General features: G+C 53.2%; 1 protein-coding gene across 2 annotated transcripts; it reads left to right on the top strand.

The window, feature by feature from the left end:
- The first annotated feature begins 441 nt into the window (after positions 1–441).
- EIF3K (eukaryotic translation initiation factor 3 subunit K) lies at positions 442–12,801 on the top strand. Of its 2 annotated transcripts, none has more exons than XM_032611836.1 (8): positions 442–648; positions 1,582–1,680; positions 4,464–4,584; positions 5,888–5,962; positions 9,158–9,224; positions 9,325–9,402; positions 11,129–11,254; positions 12,724–12,801. In XM_032611836.1, the coding sequence occupies exons 3-8, from the start codon at positions 4,567–4,569 to the stop codon at positions 12,753–12,755; spliced, it is 396 nt and encodes a 131-aa protein (XP_032467727.1). In that variant the 5' UTR covers positions 442–648; positions 1,582–1,680; positions 4,464–4,566; the 3' UTR covers positions 12,756–12,801. The 2 variants fall into 2 exon arrangements, with proteins under 2 accessions (XP_032467727.1, XP_032467725.1); XM_032611834.1 differs by having other exon boundaries at positions 476–673; positions 12,724–12,794.
- Positions 12,802–16,140: the final 3,339 nt, after the last annotated feature.

Below are 16,140 nucleotides of genomic sequence, written 5' to 3'. Positions count from 1 at the left end.
CCGGGCAGAGAACAACGGCTTTGCGGGCCGCAACCCCCGGCGTTAGAATGGAGTGCGAGGAGCTCAAGATCCTGCCTCAGGGGCCGAGGCCTGGGCCAAAAGGGGACCTCAGAGAGCACCTTCCTCGGGACTTGGCCACGGCCCAAAAGGAATCTGTCTAACACGTGCATCCCAACACAGTTTTGAGTTCACGGCCGCGCGCAATGCGACGTGGGTGCAAGCCGCCAGTAAACAGTCTCCTTCACTGGGAGTTCCCGCGCACTTCCCAAGGCCTGGAACTAGATACGCGAGGCCCCGGAAAACCTTAGCCCCGCCTCCTCGCCTCTAGAGGCGCCTGCGCACTGGGCTAGACTAGGTCTTTTCTCGCGCCGTTGGTTCTGCTCGGGTAGAGCGTATGCGCACGCGCTAACTGCGCCGCTGGGAAGAAGTCACGCGGCAGCCGGAAAGCGTGGCAGTAGCCTCCAGAGCTTCCCCACACCTTCACCGCCACTCGGGCTGGAGAGAAAACAAAGACGTAGTTTCCGTTTCCACCAGCTCTTCCTCTTCCAGTTCTCGGGGACGCAGTGCCGGCCGGGACGTCGGCTGTAGCCCTGGTGTGGGAGGCGACAACAGTCATGGCGATGTTCGAGCAGATGAGAGCGAACGTGGGCAAGTTGCTTAAGGGGATCGACAGGTCTGAGCCTGGTCGGAGGGAGCGCTTCTGCCCAAGAGGGGTGGAGGAGAGGGTTTTCTGGAGACAGCAAGGGGTGGGATTTTTCAGTCATGCTGGAGGACATGTTTAAGGAAAGCACTGTAAAGGCCTAAAGGTAGGAGGTAGCCTTGCCTACCGCTCAGTCTCCCCCTCTTTAATTGCTTTAAGCCCGCCCTCTCTGCTCCTCAGCTTTCCCTCTATCAGCCCCTCAGTTTCCTCTCTCTGTTCCTCAGTCTCACTGTGTCTCTCAGTGCCTCTTTATTGCTCTCCCTTTTTTTCCTCATGTCATTCATTGAACACATGTTTACTAAAATCTACTCGGTCAGTTCTGGGTAATGCTGCGGACCAGAGGTGACCAAAAACAGTCAAAGGTCATGCTTTCATGCAGTTCCTAGTTCAGAATCCAGGCAGACCAGACAACAGACAGTGATAGCCAGGAGTGGTCAGAGCGGTGATGGGGGAAGCACAGGTAGATTGGTCGGGGCTGGGATGAGGGAAGCTAGGCAGGAGACGATGGGGCTAGACCACAGTGGGGTTTGGGTACAGAAGGAAGGGGTGGGTGGCGAAGATGTCCAGGGGACCAGGTATACAGGCTGCAAGGGCTGGTTGGCTGAGAGATTGAGGAGGCATCCTAGAAAAGACTCCAGGGTTCTGATGGGGTTTAGAGGTTACGCTTAGGCCTGGGATGTGGATAAGCTTCAGTAGAGGTTATAGAGGTGATTCAGTATTTGAGTAGAGCAAATGGCCAGTGACAGATGTAGAGGGAGGGAAGAAAGGAAGAGGGAGGAGCAGGCTACAGTGCTCTCCACCCCCCACCGGGTTCCATAGAGTGACGGGCCTCAGCTCTTGTCTCCTCTTTGCTTACCCATCTTGTTTCTCCTCTACTCTAGGTACAATCCTGAGAATCTGGCCACCCTGGAGCGCTATGTGGAGACACAAGCCAAGGAGAATGCCTATGATCTGGAAGCCAACCTGGCTGTCCTGAAGCTGTGAGTGTCTGCCTCCATTCCCACCCCCATGCCAGTAGCCAGCACTCCCAGCACTGGGTGGGGTGGGAGTTGGGGGTGGCCTGCAGGATGTGGCTTCTCTCTCTTTTTCAGAGTTGAAGTATAGTTGATTTACAATGTTGTATTAGTTTCAGGTGTACAACATAGTGTTTGGATATTTTTATAGATTATGCTCCGTTTAAAGTTATTATAAAATATTGGTTATATTCTCTGTGTTGTACATTACATCCTTGTATCTTATTTATTTTATACATTGTAGTTTGTACCTCTTAATCCCCTATCTTCCCCTATTTTGCCACTCCCCCACCCCACTCCCCTCTGTTAACCACTAGCTTGTTCTCTGTACCTATGAGTCTGTTTGTTTTGTTGTATTCATTCATTTGTTTTATTTTTTAGATTGCACGTAGACATGAAAACATATGGTATTTGCCTTTCCTTGTCTGACTTACATCACTAAGCATGATATCCTCTAGGTCCAACCATGTTGTTGCAAATGGCAAATTTCCATCCTTTTTTTCTTTTTCTTTAAGTGGATGAGTAATATTCCATTGTGTGTATGTGTTTATATGTACCACATTTTCTTTATCCATTCATCTGTTGATGGACAGTTAGGTTGCTTCCAGATCTTGGCTGTTGTAAATGGTGCTGCTCTGAACATTGGGGTGCATGTATCTTTCGAATTAGTGTTTTTATTTTCTTCAGATATATACCCAGGAGTGGAATTGCTGGATCATATGGTAGTTCCATTTTTAATTTTGGGGGGAAGCTCCATACTGTTTTCCATAGTGACTGCACCAATTTACATCACACTAACAACCTAGGAGAGTTCTCTCTTCTCCACATCCTCCCCAATGCTCTGTTATTTGGTTTTTTTTGATGATAGCCATTTTGACAGATGTGAAGTGATATCTCATTGTGGTTTTGATTTGCGTTTTCCTGATGATTAGCAATGTTGAGCCTCTCTTCATGTGCCTGTTGGCCATCTGTATGTCTTCTTTGGAAAAACGTCTATTCAGGTCTTCTGCCCATTTTTGAATAGGGCTGTTTGTTTGTTGGTATTGAGTTGTATGAGCTCTTTATATATTGATATTTTGGATAGGATGTGGTTTCTCTTAATGTGCAATACTAGGAAGCCAGAGAAGTTGGGGCTGGAGGAGGGATGGCTTTTAAATAAAAACACACATACAGGCTAGTACATAAAACGAATGTATAGTTTAACAAGCGATTATAAATGAACACCTATGTAATCACCATCCAAATTGAAAAACTGAGTGTTGCTAGCGCCCCTGGTCCTTTGCCCCATATGCTTTGTGCCAACCACCCTGACCCTGGTAGCCACTCTCGTGGTGTGCTCTCACGGCCTGGCTTTATGTGAATTCACCGCATGTGCACGTACACAGGCACACATACACACGCATCCTGATTAGCTTAGTTCAGGTTTGCCTGTTTTGACCTTGACATAAGTGTAATTATACAGCTGGAGCTCTTCTGCGTCTGGCATCTTCCACTTGGCCCTGGGTTTGTGAGCTCCATCCTTTTTCTGTGTGGCTGCAGTTTGTTTGCTGTCATTGCTGTATAGTGTTCCACGTGTGTCTGTGTCTTAATTATCTGTTCTCCTGTTAGTGGGCGTTTGGGTTCTTCCTCCTCAGTGCTTTATTGACATACTACCGGCTGTGTAATTTTTTTTTTTTTTTGCGGTACGCGGGCCTCTCACTGTTGTGGCCTCTCCCGTTGTGGAGCACAGACTCCGGACGCGCAGGCTCAGCGGCCGTGGCTCACGGGCCCAGCCGCTCCGCGGCATGTGGGATCTTCCCGGACCGGAGCATGAACCCGCATCCCCTGCATCGGCAGGCAGACTCTCAACCACTGCGCCGCCAGGGAAGCCCCAGCTGTGTAATTTTTATAGCTCGCATAGCCTCGGTTTTGCCATCGATAAAATGGAGATAACAACACTTGTATTTGTGAGGTTGTTTGGGTTGTTATTGGTGATAACCACTGCTTAGTGAGTGCTCCCCATGTGGCAGCTGCTGTGCTGGAAGCTTTGTGTGTATTAACTCACTTAGATGTGAGGTAATTGTGAGCTCACTTGCCCTTGAGAGCTAGATATGGTTGTTATTGTCCCGTCTTGCAAGGGAGGAAACCTATGCACAGAGCATTTAAAATAAGTAGTCCGGGCTTCCCTGGTGGCGCAGTGGTTGAGAGTCCGCCTGCCGATGCAGGGAACACAGGTTCGTGCCCTGGTCTGGGAGGATCCCACATGCCACGCAGCGGCTGGGCCCGTGAGCCATGACCGCCGAGCCTCTGCTCCGCAACGGGAGAGGCCACAATAGTGAGAGGCCCACATACCGCAAAAATAAAATTAAATAAATAAAAATAAAATAAGTAGTCCGCTAGTCCCCACCAAACAAATATAAATAAGTAGTCCAAGTTCACTCAGCACTGAAGTTTAAACCCAGGCACTTGCCTCCAGAGCCTTGACCACTACTGCAGACTGCCTCTTATGTACTCATTCGTTTGTGAACCACTCAACACTGTCTGCCTTACTGCATGATGGTGAGGATTAACTGTCCCCATCTACAGGGCAGGAAAGTAGGGTCAGGGAGGTTAAGGTCACACAGCCAGAGAGTGGTGTGGTTGGGATCGGAGCCCAGGTGTGTCCAGCTCCCAGACTCTGGGCCGAAGCGGTGGGCAGCCTGTCTGGCACCTGGTGAGGCCCAGGGACGTGGAGACAGCACTGCTACTGTGTCTCTTGTTCCCCTTCTCAGGTACCAGTTCAACCCAGCCTTCTTCCAGACCACAGTCACCGCCCAGATCCTGCTAAAGGCCCTCACCAACCTGCCCCACACCGACTTCACGCTCTGCAAGTGCATGATCGACCAGGCCCATGTATCCTTCCCATTTCCCGGGCCGGGTGTGTGGGAGGGGGCGGGGCAGGGTAGCTGAATTCATGGGGAAGTGGCCTGAGTTCAGCCACAGACACTGAGCTCTGAGCTTGGCCCGGTGCTGGCTGGGACTGAAGCGCTGCGGAGGCTGAGGAAGGCCTGGCCCCCTGCCCTCACGGAGCTCACAGTCTAGTGGGGGAGACCTGTCCTGTCGGTGACAGCCTGAAATAGTCAGGGCTTGGGGTTAGAGAGCAAGAGGCACCTGGACCTGCCTGGATGCTAGGAAGGCTTACTGGAGGAGGGAACATATGAAAGGTGAGGAATTAGGTGAAGCGGTAGGGAAGGGTGGTCCAGGCCAAGGGAATAGTATGTAGGGAAAGGAGGAGGAGAAGAGCTCAGTGCTGGTTTTCAGAGGCAGTAGAGGAAGTTTGGCATAGCTGCGCCACAGAATCGGTCAAACTCAGAAAGGGCACTGGGGGAGCCGTAGAAGGCTTTAAAGCTGCAGAGCGATATGGGTAGATTTATGCTTTAGAAAGATTCCCATGAGGCTTCCTAGCTGAGTAAAGACCACCAGGCAAAAGGCAGGAGCCGTGAAGAGCTAGATTGTCAGCTGAACTTCATCGTATGTAACCTCAGGGCCTGGCACAGTGTCTGGCACAGTGCTGGTCTTCAGTGAAGAAATACTGAGTGAAAAATCAATAAACTGGCCTGCTCACTGGTGGCGGGGCTGAGAAGTGTCTTCCTCATTGAACCTGCTCTGCCAGGTGTGTCCATGGGAGCACCTGCCTTCTGAGAGACTGTCCACCTTCCCCAGAGGTCCGTTCCAGTGGCTTAAAAAAGGCACGTTGTCCACTTTTCAAAGTACAAGAAAGTGTACAGTGAAAAAGCCAAGGCTTCCTCCCTCCCCATCCCACAGCCACCTACTCCCCTCCCCGAAGACAGCAGTTGTTTGCAGTTCTTGGCTACCTTTTCACAGATACCCTACTGGTACATAAGTACAGGTGTTTATAGACACATATCCCTCCCCAACCAGATGTTGGGCTGTTACACACATCGTTCTGCATCTTGCTTTTTTCTTATCACAGTGTGTCTCATCGCTTTCTCCATGTCACTTCTATAAGAGGTGACTCGATCTCAGTGTGTGGAGTGGCCACAGTTGAATCGTCCCCATCACTGGGTCACTAGGGTGGTTCTCACTTTTGCCATTACGAGCGTGCTGCGGTGCACAGAAGGTGGGCGGGCTGGTCTAGGGTCAGCAGCAGCCGCCTCGGGCTCCAAGGCCTTTTGCCCTTAATGCTTCCTCCCAGCAAGAAGAACGGCCCATCCGGCAGATTCTGTACCTCGGAGACTTGCTGGAGACATGCCACTTCCAGGCCTTCTGGGTAACTTCTCTTGGGTCCGTGGGCAGGGTGGTGACTGGGCCGCGTGGAAAAGACTGCTAAAAGTCATGGCCAGGGCTTCCCTGGTGGCGCAGTGGTTGAGAGTCAGCCTCAACCACACGGATTCATGCCCTGGTCCGGGAGGATCCCACATACCGTGGAGCAGCTGGGCCCGTGAGCCATGGCCGCTGAGCCTGCGCGTCTGGAGCCTGTGCTCGGCAACAGGAGAGGCCACAACAGTGAGAGGCCTGCGTACCAAAAAAAAAAAAAAAAAATAGTCACGGCTATGCACATTTGTTGGCTGCCTCCGTGGCAGTGGGCCCTGTGCTCAGAGCTTTGCGTGTGTGGTCACATGGAATGGTCATCCTCACCCGGAGCCAGGACTCCCAGGTCCTCTCCTCTGCCCGCAAAGCTCAGGAGCGGAGCGTGCGCATGTGGGCCGGCTCCCCTCCCCCTCCCCTCCCCCTCCCCTCCCCCTCCCCTCCCCCTCCCCCTCCCCCTCCCCCTCCCCTCCCCCTCCCCTCCCCCTCCCCTCCCCCTCCCCTCCCCCCTCCCCTCCCCCTCCCCTCCCCTCCCCTCCCCTCCCCCTCCCCTCCCCTCCCCCTCCCCTCCCCCTCCCCTCCCCTCCCCCTCCCCTCCCCCTCCCCTCCCCTCCCCCTCCCCTCCCCTGCCTCTCCCCTCCCCCTCCCCTCCCTCTGCCTCTCCCCTCCCCCTCCCCCTCCCTCTCCCCTCCCCTCCCTCTCCCCCTCCCTCTCTCCTCCCCTCCCCCCACGTTCTTCCAGTAAAAGTCCTCCATCCTCTAACTACTCTTCCCCCCTTTCCTTGTTCTAACTGAGCCTGGCCTCCCACTCCTGCAGCTTCCGAAGTGGGAGGCCAGGTGGCCTCCTAGCTTCTCACTGCCACTCTCAGACCCATCTCCCCTCCCCCAGCCCCCAGCCCCGAAGCGCCTGTGATAGCACTTCCTGCCCCACTTTGTTGGTATCAGCAACCCCCTGCCCGCCCCCCATGACTGCTCCTCATTTTTGTGAAGAATTTAGCTCACTGCCACTCTTTACCAGTGCTTTCTTCTCAGATACTTGAAAGGGCAGATCCGTCATCCTTCCACCACCCTGACTTCTCAGTTTCCGGATTTCTTGTCCTACCTGTGTCCCGAGCCCCTCACATCCTAGACCAGCTCTCAGCACATTGGACCCCTGAGGAATTAAAAAAACAAATACGAACACGTGAATCCCGCCTTCACAGAATCTGATGTAATTGGTCCAGGTGTGGTCTAGGCTTAGGGATTTTAAACACTTATCCTTGGTGATTCTGATCGCCGGCCAAGGCTGGGAACCACCGGCCTGTACTCAATTGCCTCCTCTTCTGCCCATTTATGTCAAACGTTTCCACCCTCCGACCACTCCCTCCTCGCTTCCCAGCTCGCCCCCATGAGGTCAAGCCTCCGAGCCGACATTCTTGGGCCTGGCCAGCAGCCCCAGTCCTCTGTTCTGCTTCCTCCTTCAGCTCAAGGTGTGCGCTTCTCCCCTCGACACCTGTGTCTGAGGGGATGCTCCAGGCTGGAGAAGACCCAGCAAGCGCCCCAGACCCACTCTTCAGCTCCTCCTGGCCTGGGGCCTTGCTTCCCTCCCCCTCGCCTGGACAGCTCTTCACAGCTGCCCATCACCACCACTTTCTCCCCACCTCAGCTTACAATCGGGCTTCTCATTTCATGGGAAAATAGAAGCAGCCAAAGCAGAACTTCCTGCCCCTGGCCCGACGTCTACCGGCAGCTGACAGAGCACTTTTCTGTCTTTGTGGGCGACCTGTCCCTCCTCCCGTCACAGGCACCCCTGCTCCGGTGCACCGACCCCCTTCCCCCTGGCCCACTCAGCAGCATCACCCAAGCCGTTCTCCCCAGTCTCTGATAGCAGCAAACTTGGCCTTCCCGCACCGTTTCTGTCACCACGGAACACGTCCACCCCGCAGTGAGTTCTAGCCTAAAAAAGAGAATGCTCCCTGGACCTCCACACTCCCCACCAGCTCTGCCTCTCGCCCACTCCCTCTGCTCCCCTTGCAGCCATGCTCCCGCCTGGGGCACTGGCTGGCCCAGTTTGCCCAGGGCTTTTCTGGTTTTCAAGCTGAAAGTCTCACATCCCAGGAAACCCTCAGTCTCAGGTGAATCGGGACTGTCGGTCGGCCCGCCCCTGGGCCAGGTTGCCTGTGCTCAGCCTCCCCTCTCCCCCTGCTCACATGAACTCAACGCCGTTCAGTGCATTCAGGCTTTTATGACCAAGCCTCTGCCCCCCCAACCCACACGCAGGCCGTGGAACCGCTCTTGTTGAGACCCACAGTGATGTCCCCATTGCTAGGTCCAGTAGGAAGTTCTCAGGCCCCGGCTCAGCTGCCTGGCCAGCGTCTCTTGGCCTCCGGGACAGCTGCTCTCCTGGCTTTCCTCCCGCTGCACCGGCTGCTCCTTCCCGTTGTCCTTGCAGGTTCCTCGTTTCTCACACTGAGGTTGGGGGGCGCCCTGGCTGGGAAGGTGGCATTTGAGCAGAGACCCGAAGGAGGTGGGAGTGGTAGCTGTGGGGGAAGAGAGTTCCAGCCCCCAAGGCAGCCAGCGCAGAGACCTTGAGGTGGGCGGGTGTCTGGAATTTCTAAGGGGCAGTGAGGAGCCCCAGTGGCTGGAGTGAGGGGGTGAGTGGGAAGAGGTGGCGGGCAGATCCTGGGGGGCCTCGTGGGCTGTGGTAGGACCGTTGCCCTTTTCTCGGAGATGGGAGCCAAGAGGAGGTAGGTGAGTGTAGGTAGCTAATCTGTATCTGTCTCCTCTCTTGGGACTGTGGTTTCTGCCTGCCAGGTTCAAACCCCAGCTCTGTGACTTTGGGCAAATCACTTAGCTGCTCTGAGCTTTGATTTCCTCATCTCTAAAATGGGCAAGGGACTTCCCTGGCGGTCGAGTGGTTAAGACTCTGTACTTCCACTACAGGGGGTGCGGGTTCGAACCCTGGTCAGGGAACTAAGATCCCACATGCTGTGCGGTGCAGCCAGAGAGAAAAATAAAATGGGCCAAAAAACAGCAACTGTTCCATCATAAGGTTGCACACAGAAGAAGGGCTGGCACGTGAGGTGAATGCTGGGGTGTTCGCTTCTGCTATTGTCAGTGTTAATATTCTTGACATTATTGATGTTAATGTTATTTCAACATTGTAAATCCCCTCACAGCAAGCCCTGGATGAAAACATGGACCTCTTGGAAGGTATAACTGGCTTTGAAGACTCTGTCCGAAAATGTAAGTTCCTCTCTGAGCTTGGGCTCCCTGCTGCGGGGGAGGGAGTGGCAGCAGGGTCTTGGGGGTGGCCCTTCATCATCTTTGTCCCTAATTTCCACAGTTATCTGCCATGTTGTGGGCATTACTTATCAGCACATTGATCGCTGGCTGCTGGCCGAGATGCTCGGGGATCTGACAGGTAAGGCCCCCTCTGGGTCCCTAGCGCCCGTTTAGGAGGTTGGGAGTGAGGAGGGCGGTGGGCCTCAGCCAGCTTCTCAGATGGGCCCACCCCTGCCTCACCAGCTCATTATTGAAGGCCCAGGGAGGGAATAAGGAATTAGTATAAAATGTTCCCTTCTTTGGCGGGGATCCTATGGCATTCATTCATTTATTCTGCGTAAATTAATTCAACGCCTATTCTGTGTTCAAGGCCCTGGGGCCACAGCAGTGAACAACACAGAATGACTCAGATTCGTTCTTGTGGAGTTGGCAAAGCAGATGACAAATGAAGATGTACATGTCCAGTGGGAATTCATGCATGACAGCCCCTAGAGAGGGCTGGCGTGGGCGAGGGGCGGGGGGACAGGAGGCACATGGAAGTGAGGAGGTGCAGCATCTGAACGGTTACAGCCTGAGGGCAGAGCCAATGTGAGGATCCTGTGTCCTCACAGAGCAGCCAGGAAGCCCTAGGCTGGAGCAGGGTGAGTGAGGGGGCGTAGCTGAGGGCAGAGAGATGGTGGTGGGAGGGGCTTCAGATACTGAGGAGTCTCCTGCCTGAGGACTTTGTCCTTTACCCTGAGTGAGATGGAGCCACTGGAGGATCTGAGCAGAGAGGGACCTGATCAGATTTATGTTTTTAAAGATCCCTCCAAGGGCTTCCCTGGTGGCGCAGTGGTTGAGAGTCCGCCTGCCGATATAGGGGACACGGGTTCATGCCCCGGTCCGGGAAGATCCCACATGCCGCGGAGCGGCTGGGCCCGTGAGCCATGGCCGCTGAGCCTGCGCGTCCGGAGCCTGTGCTCCGCAACGGGAGAGGCCACAACAGTGAGAGGCCCATGTACCGCAAAAAAAAAAAAGATCCCTCCAAAAAGAAAAAAAAAAAGTGTGTGTATTTGCTCATTTTGCAAAAAGAAACGCAAGAAGGAAAAATAAAAGAACTAAGGAAAATGGTTACTCCCTGGGGGCCAGAAGTGAGAACAGGGAGGAGAGTGGTGGGTTGGGGGAGAGATTTCTCTAAGTACCGTCTTGGGTAGTTTTGCCTTTTGAGCCAGGTGGGTTTTTGGTGGGATGTATGTTTGTTTTCAGTGGAAGCTAACTTTTAGTGGGCACTTTGAGTCAGGCACTATACTAAGTGCTTTACCTCGGATAGATGTTTTACATATTTAAAAGTGAAATTAAATCAAAAGGGGATGAAACAACCCTTAGAATTGAATGTAAAGAGAAACAGATGAATAATAGTCATACAGAAAAGAGTTATTTCAAGGAACAGAACACTTCTCTGGCTGGACAACCTTACAGGCATATTTTCTAAAGGCAAAAAACAGTTGCAAAGAAATGCTTAAACCTGGTGCCATAAGCTTATTGTTAGTGGTAATGATGACATCCTAATTTTGAAGCCATTTCATGTAGATTGTGGGGAAGGGCAGGTAAGTACACTGCTGTCATTAGGAGCCGAGCTTCGAACTGGGAGAGGTAAATAGAAAATGAAAGGAGGCTAAGACAAAAGTCCTGTAATGGGAAGGATGAGAAGGCTAAAAGGCTCCCTCTGGCTGCTGTTCGGAGAATGAACTATAGAAGCACCAGGCCGGCAGCAGGAGGGCAGCAGGAGACCAGGTCGGCTGAAGGCAGGGAAGGAGGACACCTTGGCCCCCCGGTGCTGTGGGATCAGAGTGCGCAAAGCCCCTGTGCTGCTGTGTCCCCTGCAGACAGCCAGCTAAAGGTGTGGATGAGCAAGTACGGCTGGAGCACCGATGAGTCGGGCCAGATCTTCATCTGTAGCCAGGAAGAGAGCATTAAGCCCAAGAATATCGTGGAGAAGATCGACTTTGACAGTGAGTGGTGGCCTGAGGCCTCAGGCTGTAGGCCTGAGGAGGTGCCCTTTGACAGACCAGGGCTGGGGCCCCAAAGGACCCAGGTCAATAGGTTCTGGTTCAAGGCCAGGAAATTGGCATCTGCCAGACTCCCCTGACCTCTTCCGTCCCAGGCCGCCTGCCCAGGGAGGGATGGCAGAGAATGCTGGGTGTCCTCCCCTGGAATTCTGGGTACTATATCCTGCCCTGAAGCACTCAGTAAGACTTCCCGGGGTCTGGAGGGGCCTTGCAGGGTGTCCCCGCACCTTCACTGATCCCAGGGCTCTCGGGGCCTCAGCCCCGCATCTGCTAAAACCCAGCAAAACACCACCCAGGAAGTGCAGGCTCTGCAGTCCGGCTAGCTGGGTGGGGTCTTCGCTCTTTATTTCATAGCTGTGTAACTTTGGGCAAGAGGTTTTTACCTCTCTGTGCCTCGGTTTTCTGATGTATAAAGGGAGGATGATGGCACCAATGATTATAACAAACACTGTGTAGTTCTTTACACTTTTTTAAGTCATTGGTCCTCAGGTCACCCCCGTAAGGTAGGTGCCATTATTGTAAGTAACTGAACACCACCACGATAGGCACCTCATGGAGGTGTACACGAGTGTGAAATGAAGCAATCCACGTGCACCACTTAGCAAGGAACCAGTCCCACAGCTCACTGAAGGTTACCCTTGTCACCATCACGTACACATTACCTAACACAGGCTCCACTGGCTGCTCAACTGGAGCAAACTTGCTGTTCCACTAGCACGCGCTCTCTCAGCTTTGCGCTGCATGGATGTCTTGGAGTGAGAGAGAACCGGGGGACAGGGAAGGGCTGCTTCCTTAGGCCCTGGGTCTCGAGTGTGATTCTGGTGTTTGAAAGATACGGACTGGTGTGGTGTAGCCTCTGAGTACAAACCAAGTTGCTACTTAATCGAGAAACGAGATTGAGCGGGCAGTCATCTCCACATTTGGGGGCTGTGGACTCTCACTCTAAATGGGATGTGCCCACTGGGTGGGGTTCTCTGAGAGAACTCACTGGAGCAAAGGGTTCTGCAGTGAGGAGATGTAAGTTCAGTGCTCAGAGTGTCTTGCAAACAGTACGTAATAAATGTTACTATGACGGTGATGATGATAGCGAGCCACACTTACTTAGTAACAGGCATTGTTCTAAGGCCATCATTTAATCCCATAGGGTAGATGGTTCTTATAGGTGGGAAACTGATGTTTAGCGACTTGCTTGAGATCACCCCCCCCACCCTGCCCCCGGTACAGGGTGGAGCCGCGACCTGAACCTAGGCCTCCTTGTTCCAGACTCCAGACTTTTAACTCTACTGCCTTTGTGATGGTGACTGAGGGGGTCTGTGATCATCTGCCCCTAAACAATCATGGGCGCTGTGGTTGGTGGCTAGAGGTTCGTCTCCCATTCTGCTCACGTTGACGTTGGCCTTCCCTTTCAACAGGTGTGTCCAGCATCATGGCCTCCTCCCAGTAACTTTGCAGGCGTTTAATAAAGACTTGTTGACTTCTTAGCCCTGTTATCTTCTTGTTGGCTTCCTGACTCTGCCCCTCTCCCGCCGGGGGAGCAGGCCTCGCATGGCCCTGTGCTGGGGCCACCTCTGTTCTGGCTGCCCACACCCACGTCCACCAGCAGCCAAGCTTCCTTTGATCTCCTCCTCTGCCCGGACCCAGCAACTGACCTCCATCACCACCTTCCTGACCTGTCAGGTCACAAGGAGAGCACGCAGCCATGAACCACCAAGGAGGGTGTGAATGGGCTGTGGGTGAGTCAGCAAGGAGGAGGGTGTGAATGGGATGTAGGAGCCCAGCCCTGCACCTGGGACCAGCTTGGGCTCTTCTGTCCTCTTGAAAACCTAGGCGAACAGGTGTGGCCACTGGGTTCCTGGTGAGGGAGAGGCACCGGTTGCCCTTGGCCCTCACACATGCAGCCACTGATGGCCCTGAGGCAGTTGGTGGGGGGGCGGTATTCTGGCTGCTTGCTCAAGAGGTTTTGTGTCCTTGCTTTCTGTTCCTCAGTTTCCTCATCTGTGAAAGGGGGAGAATAATGCACCCTTGTCAGAATCAGGAGGATTCTGTGAGCTCTGGCTGGTAAATTCCTCAGATCAGGACCTAGCCTGATTTTGGCGCTTAGAAAACTGGAGTCGTTAATTTCAGAGTCAGAAGAGTTTGTCCCCAGTGTTGCAAACTAGTCCCCAGCACTCTTCTGTTTGGTGAGACTTTATAAGAAAATTGGGATTTGAGGCCAGGCCATTCCACCCCTACCCCATGCCAAGTCCCAGCCTACAGTGGCCAGGAGGCCTAGCACACGTCACATGATCCTTAGTTGGGTTGGTTATTCGCATTTTACAAAGTATTCCAGACATTCTGGCAGAGTGACCTTAGGTTGGTTATTTGCATTTTATAAGGTATTCCAGACTTTCAGGCGGAGTGACTCTGGGCTGGTGTCTTCACCTGTGAGCGTGTTGCCTGCAGGAAGAGGGAGTGGGGACAGCAGTGACTGGGGAAAATGGAGGAAATCAAATGCCACAATAGATGCACATCCCTTTACATAGACTGCTGGTGCCCCTGAGGGAGCGCCTCATTCTCAAATGACCATATGTGTGGACTCTGCCCACGGAAAGGGCAGGTGAGCCTGAGCTGCCAGCCTTCCCAGCCCTCCCCACTTGCCAGCACTCACACCCATCGTTCTCTGAGGGCCCTGACTTGGGGAGCCAGGGCCGGACGGGACACCCTTTGCCCTGGGATCAGACCTGAGCAGGATCCAGGAACTAGGGCATACCCAAACTCTGGGGACAAAGGGTGCTTTTGCAGCTCAGGAGTTGGGAGCTAGCTCTAAGCGGGGTAGAAGGAGGGGAGACTGGGATGCTGTTACCCACCCATTTGGTTGTGTGAGTCAGCAAAAGGCACCCGTTCTGGGTGGGCACACTCCCACTCACCCACGTAACATTGCCCTTGTGTAGGGTACAATGGGCCATGGCCACCCTGCAGGGGAGGAGGAAATGACCTTTATCTGTTTTGGAAGCCACAACTTGTCCGGCTTTGCCAACCTACTTTTACTCCAGGAGGATCATCCTTTGAGCAGCTAAGAGGCCTGGCTCTGCGGAACGACTGAGTTCAAACACCAGCCTAGTGACCTTTGGGTGTGTTAGTCAACCCCTCTGTGCCTCAGTTTTACAGCTGGGGAGAGTACCCACTTCAGTCATTGCTGTGAGTTAATGCACTCAACTTGTCACCTGTCATGGTGGCTCGGGCTTAGGGCTGCTGTTTCGGGTGCTTCCACAGTCACCTCTAGACATCCCAGGACCTGTTCATGTTCCTACCCTGAGAGGATGCAGCCCTCTCTCCTTTGTTTCATCTAAGTAGCATTAATAATGGGATACAGCATTTATTTGTTTTAATTCAACACTTATTTATTTAATTTACTTTTTTGACCGTGAGGCTTGTGGGATCTTAGTTCCCTGACTAGGGATTGAACCTGGACCACAGCCATGAAAGCGCTGCACCCTAACCATTAGGCTGCCGGGGATTTCCCAGTAATGGGAGACAGCATTTAGTAAGTTCTGACTGCAGTCTCGAGAGCTCCAAGAAATGGTGATGTGGAAATGGTGAGCCTAATGCCAGGGCCCACTGGCCATACCCTTTCACTCAGGGATCTCTCCCTGCCCCCTCTTCTTGCCTGCTGCACCTTGACCCTCCATAAACAGTAGCTATTACTACTGCACTGTCCATGGATGGCTGCTGGGAAGTGGCCTCAAAGCTGGCAATTAAAGGGAGACTTTAATTTAAACCTCATTGGCTGGGGACGTCGACATCCACTTCATCTCTGAGCCCTTGGTCTGGGAGGTTTCTCAGTGTCAACCGGGAGCACACAGGGAGGGGCAGATGGCCCATTGTTTGAGTGGCCTTTCCCTGCCCAGCGAGCCCAGCACAAGAGTCCTGGGCTTGTTCTGCAGGTTAGGCAGGAAGAGGGTGCTTTGCCCCAAGCCAGACCCAGCCCAGCCCAGCCCAGCTTTGGAAACAGCCAACACCCGTGTCTTTGGCCAGGTTATGGCATTACCTGGGAAAGTGGGCTGCCACCTAGGCATCATCCCCTTCCTTTGCTTGCCCTTGGATCTCTTCTAGTGCCTTTGAGAGAGGAGAGGAGAGATCCTGGTAGCTCCCATAACCTGGAGAAGCTGTGTCTTCTAATCCCCATCCCCAGCAGATGACTGCAACACAGTCCTTTTGTATTGCCGGTCAGGCTCTGCTTCAGTCAAACCCTTACCTTCTTACCTTCCCTAACACCCACCCATTCCCCTCAAGGTTGCTCTAGGTCCAAAACCTAGAGCCATCTTGAGTCTTGATTCTTTGCTCTTTCCCGCCCCTGCCTCCCACCCCCATCAAATTCATGACACTAAGTCTTGGAGGCTCCACTTTCCCGCATCCTCCCCCTGCCTCTCCTCAGCACTCTCCTCCTTCACCCTCTGTCTGTCCAGCCTCGTCAGGACCATCGCGGCAGCCTCCCCGCTGGGCTCCCTGAACTCACTCCACCTTCTACAGTTTGTTCCCCTTGTGTGGCCAGACAGACCCTATGGACAGTTGAATCAGACCCCACCCCTGCTTGCAGTCCTCTTCTAACTTACCATTGCACTTAGAATAAAATTCATTATATGTCCGCACTGCACTTAGAATAAAATCAAAACTTCTTTTCAGGCAAAAAATAGTAAAAAAAAACCCAAAAAAACAAAAAAACTCCTCAGATTCTTCAGTATGGTTTTAAGTCTGTTCATTCATCTGGGATTTATTAAGCTTCTGTCTTGTGCCAGACACTGCTTCAGGGGCTAGAGATACAGCAGTGACCAAAGCAAAAGATCCTCATC

This window comes from Phocoena sinus, chromosome 19 (genome assembly GCF_008692025.1).
Source record: "Phocoena sinus isolate mPhoSin1 chromosome 19, mPhoSin1.pri, whole genome shotgun sequence".
Taxonomy (NCBI): Eukaryota; Metazoa; Chordata; class Mammalia; order Artiodactyla; family Phocoenidae; genus Phocoena; species Phocoena sinus.
Note: the sequence above shows the minus strand (reverse complement) of the source record. Positions and strands in the feature narration are given on the sequence as shown.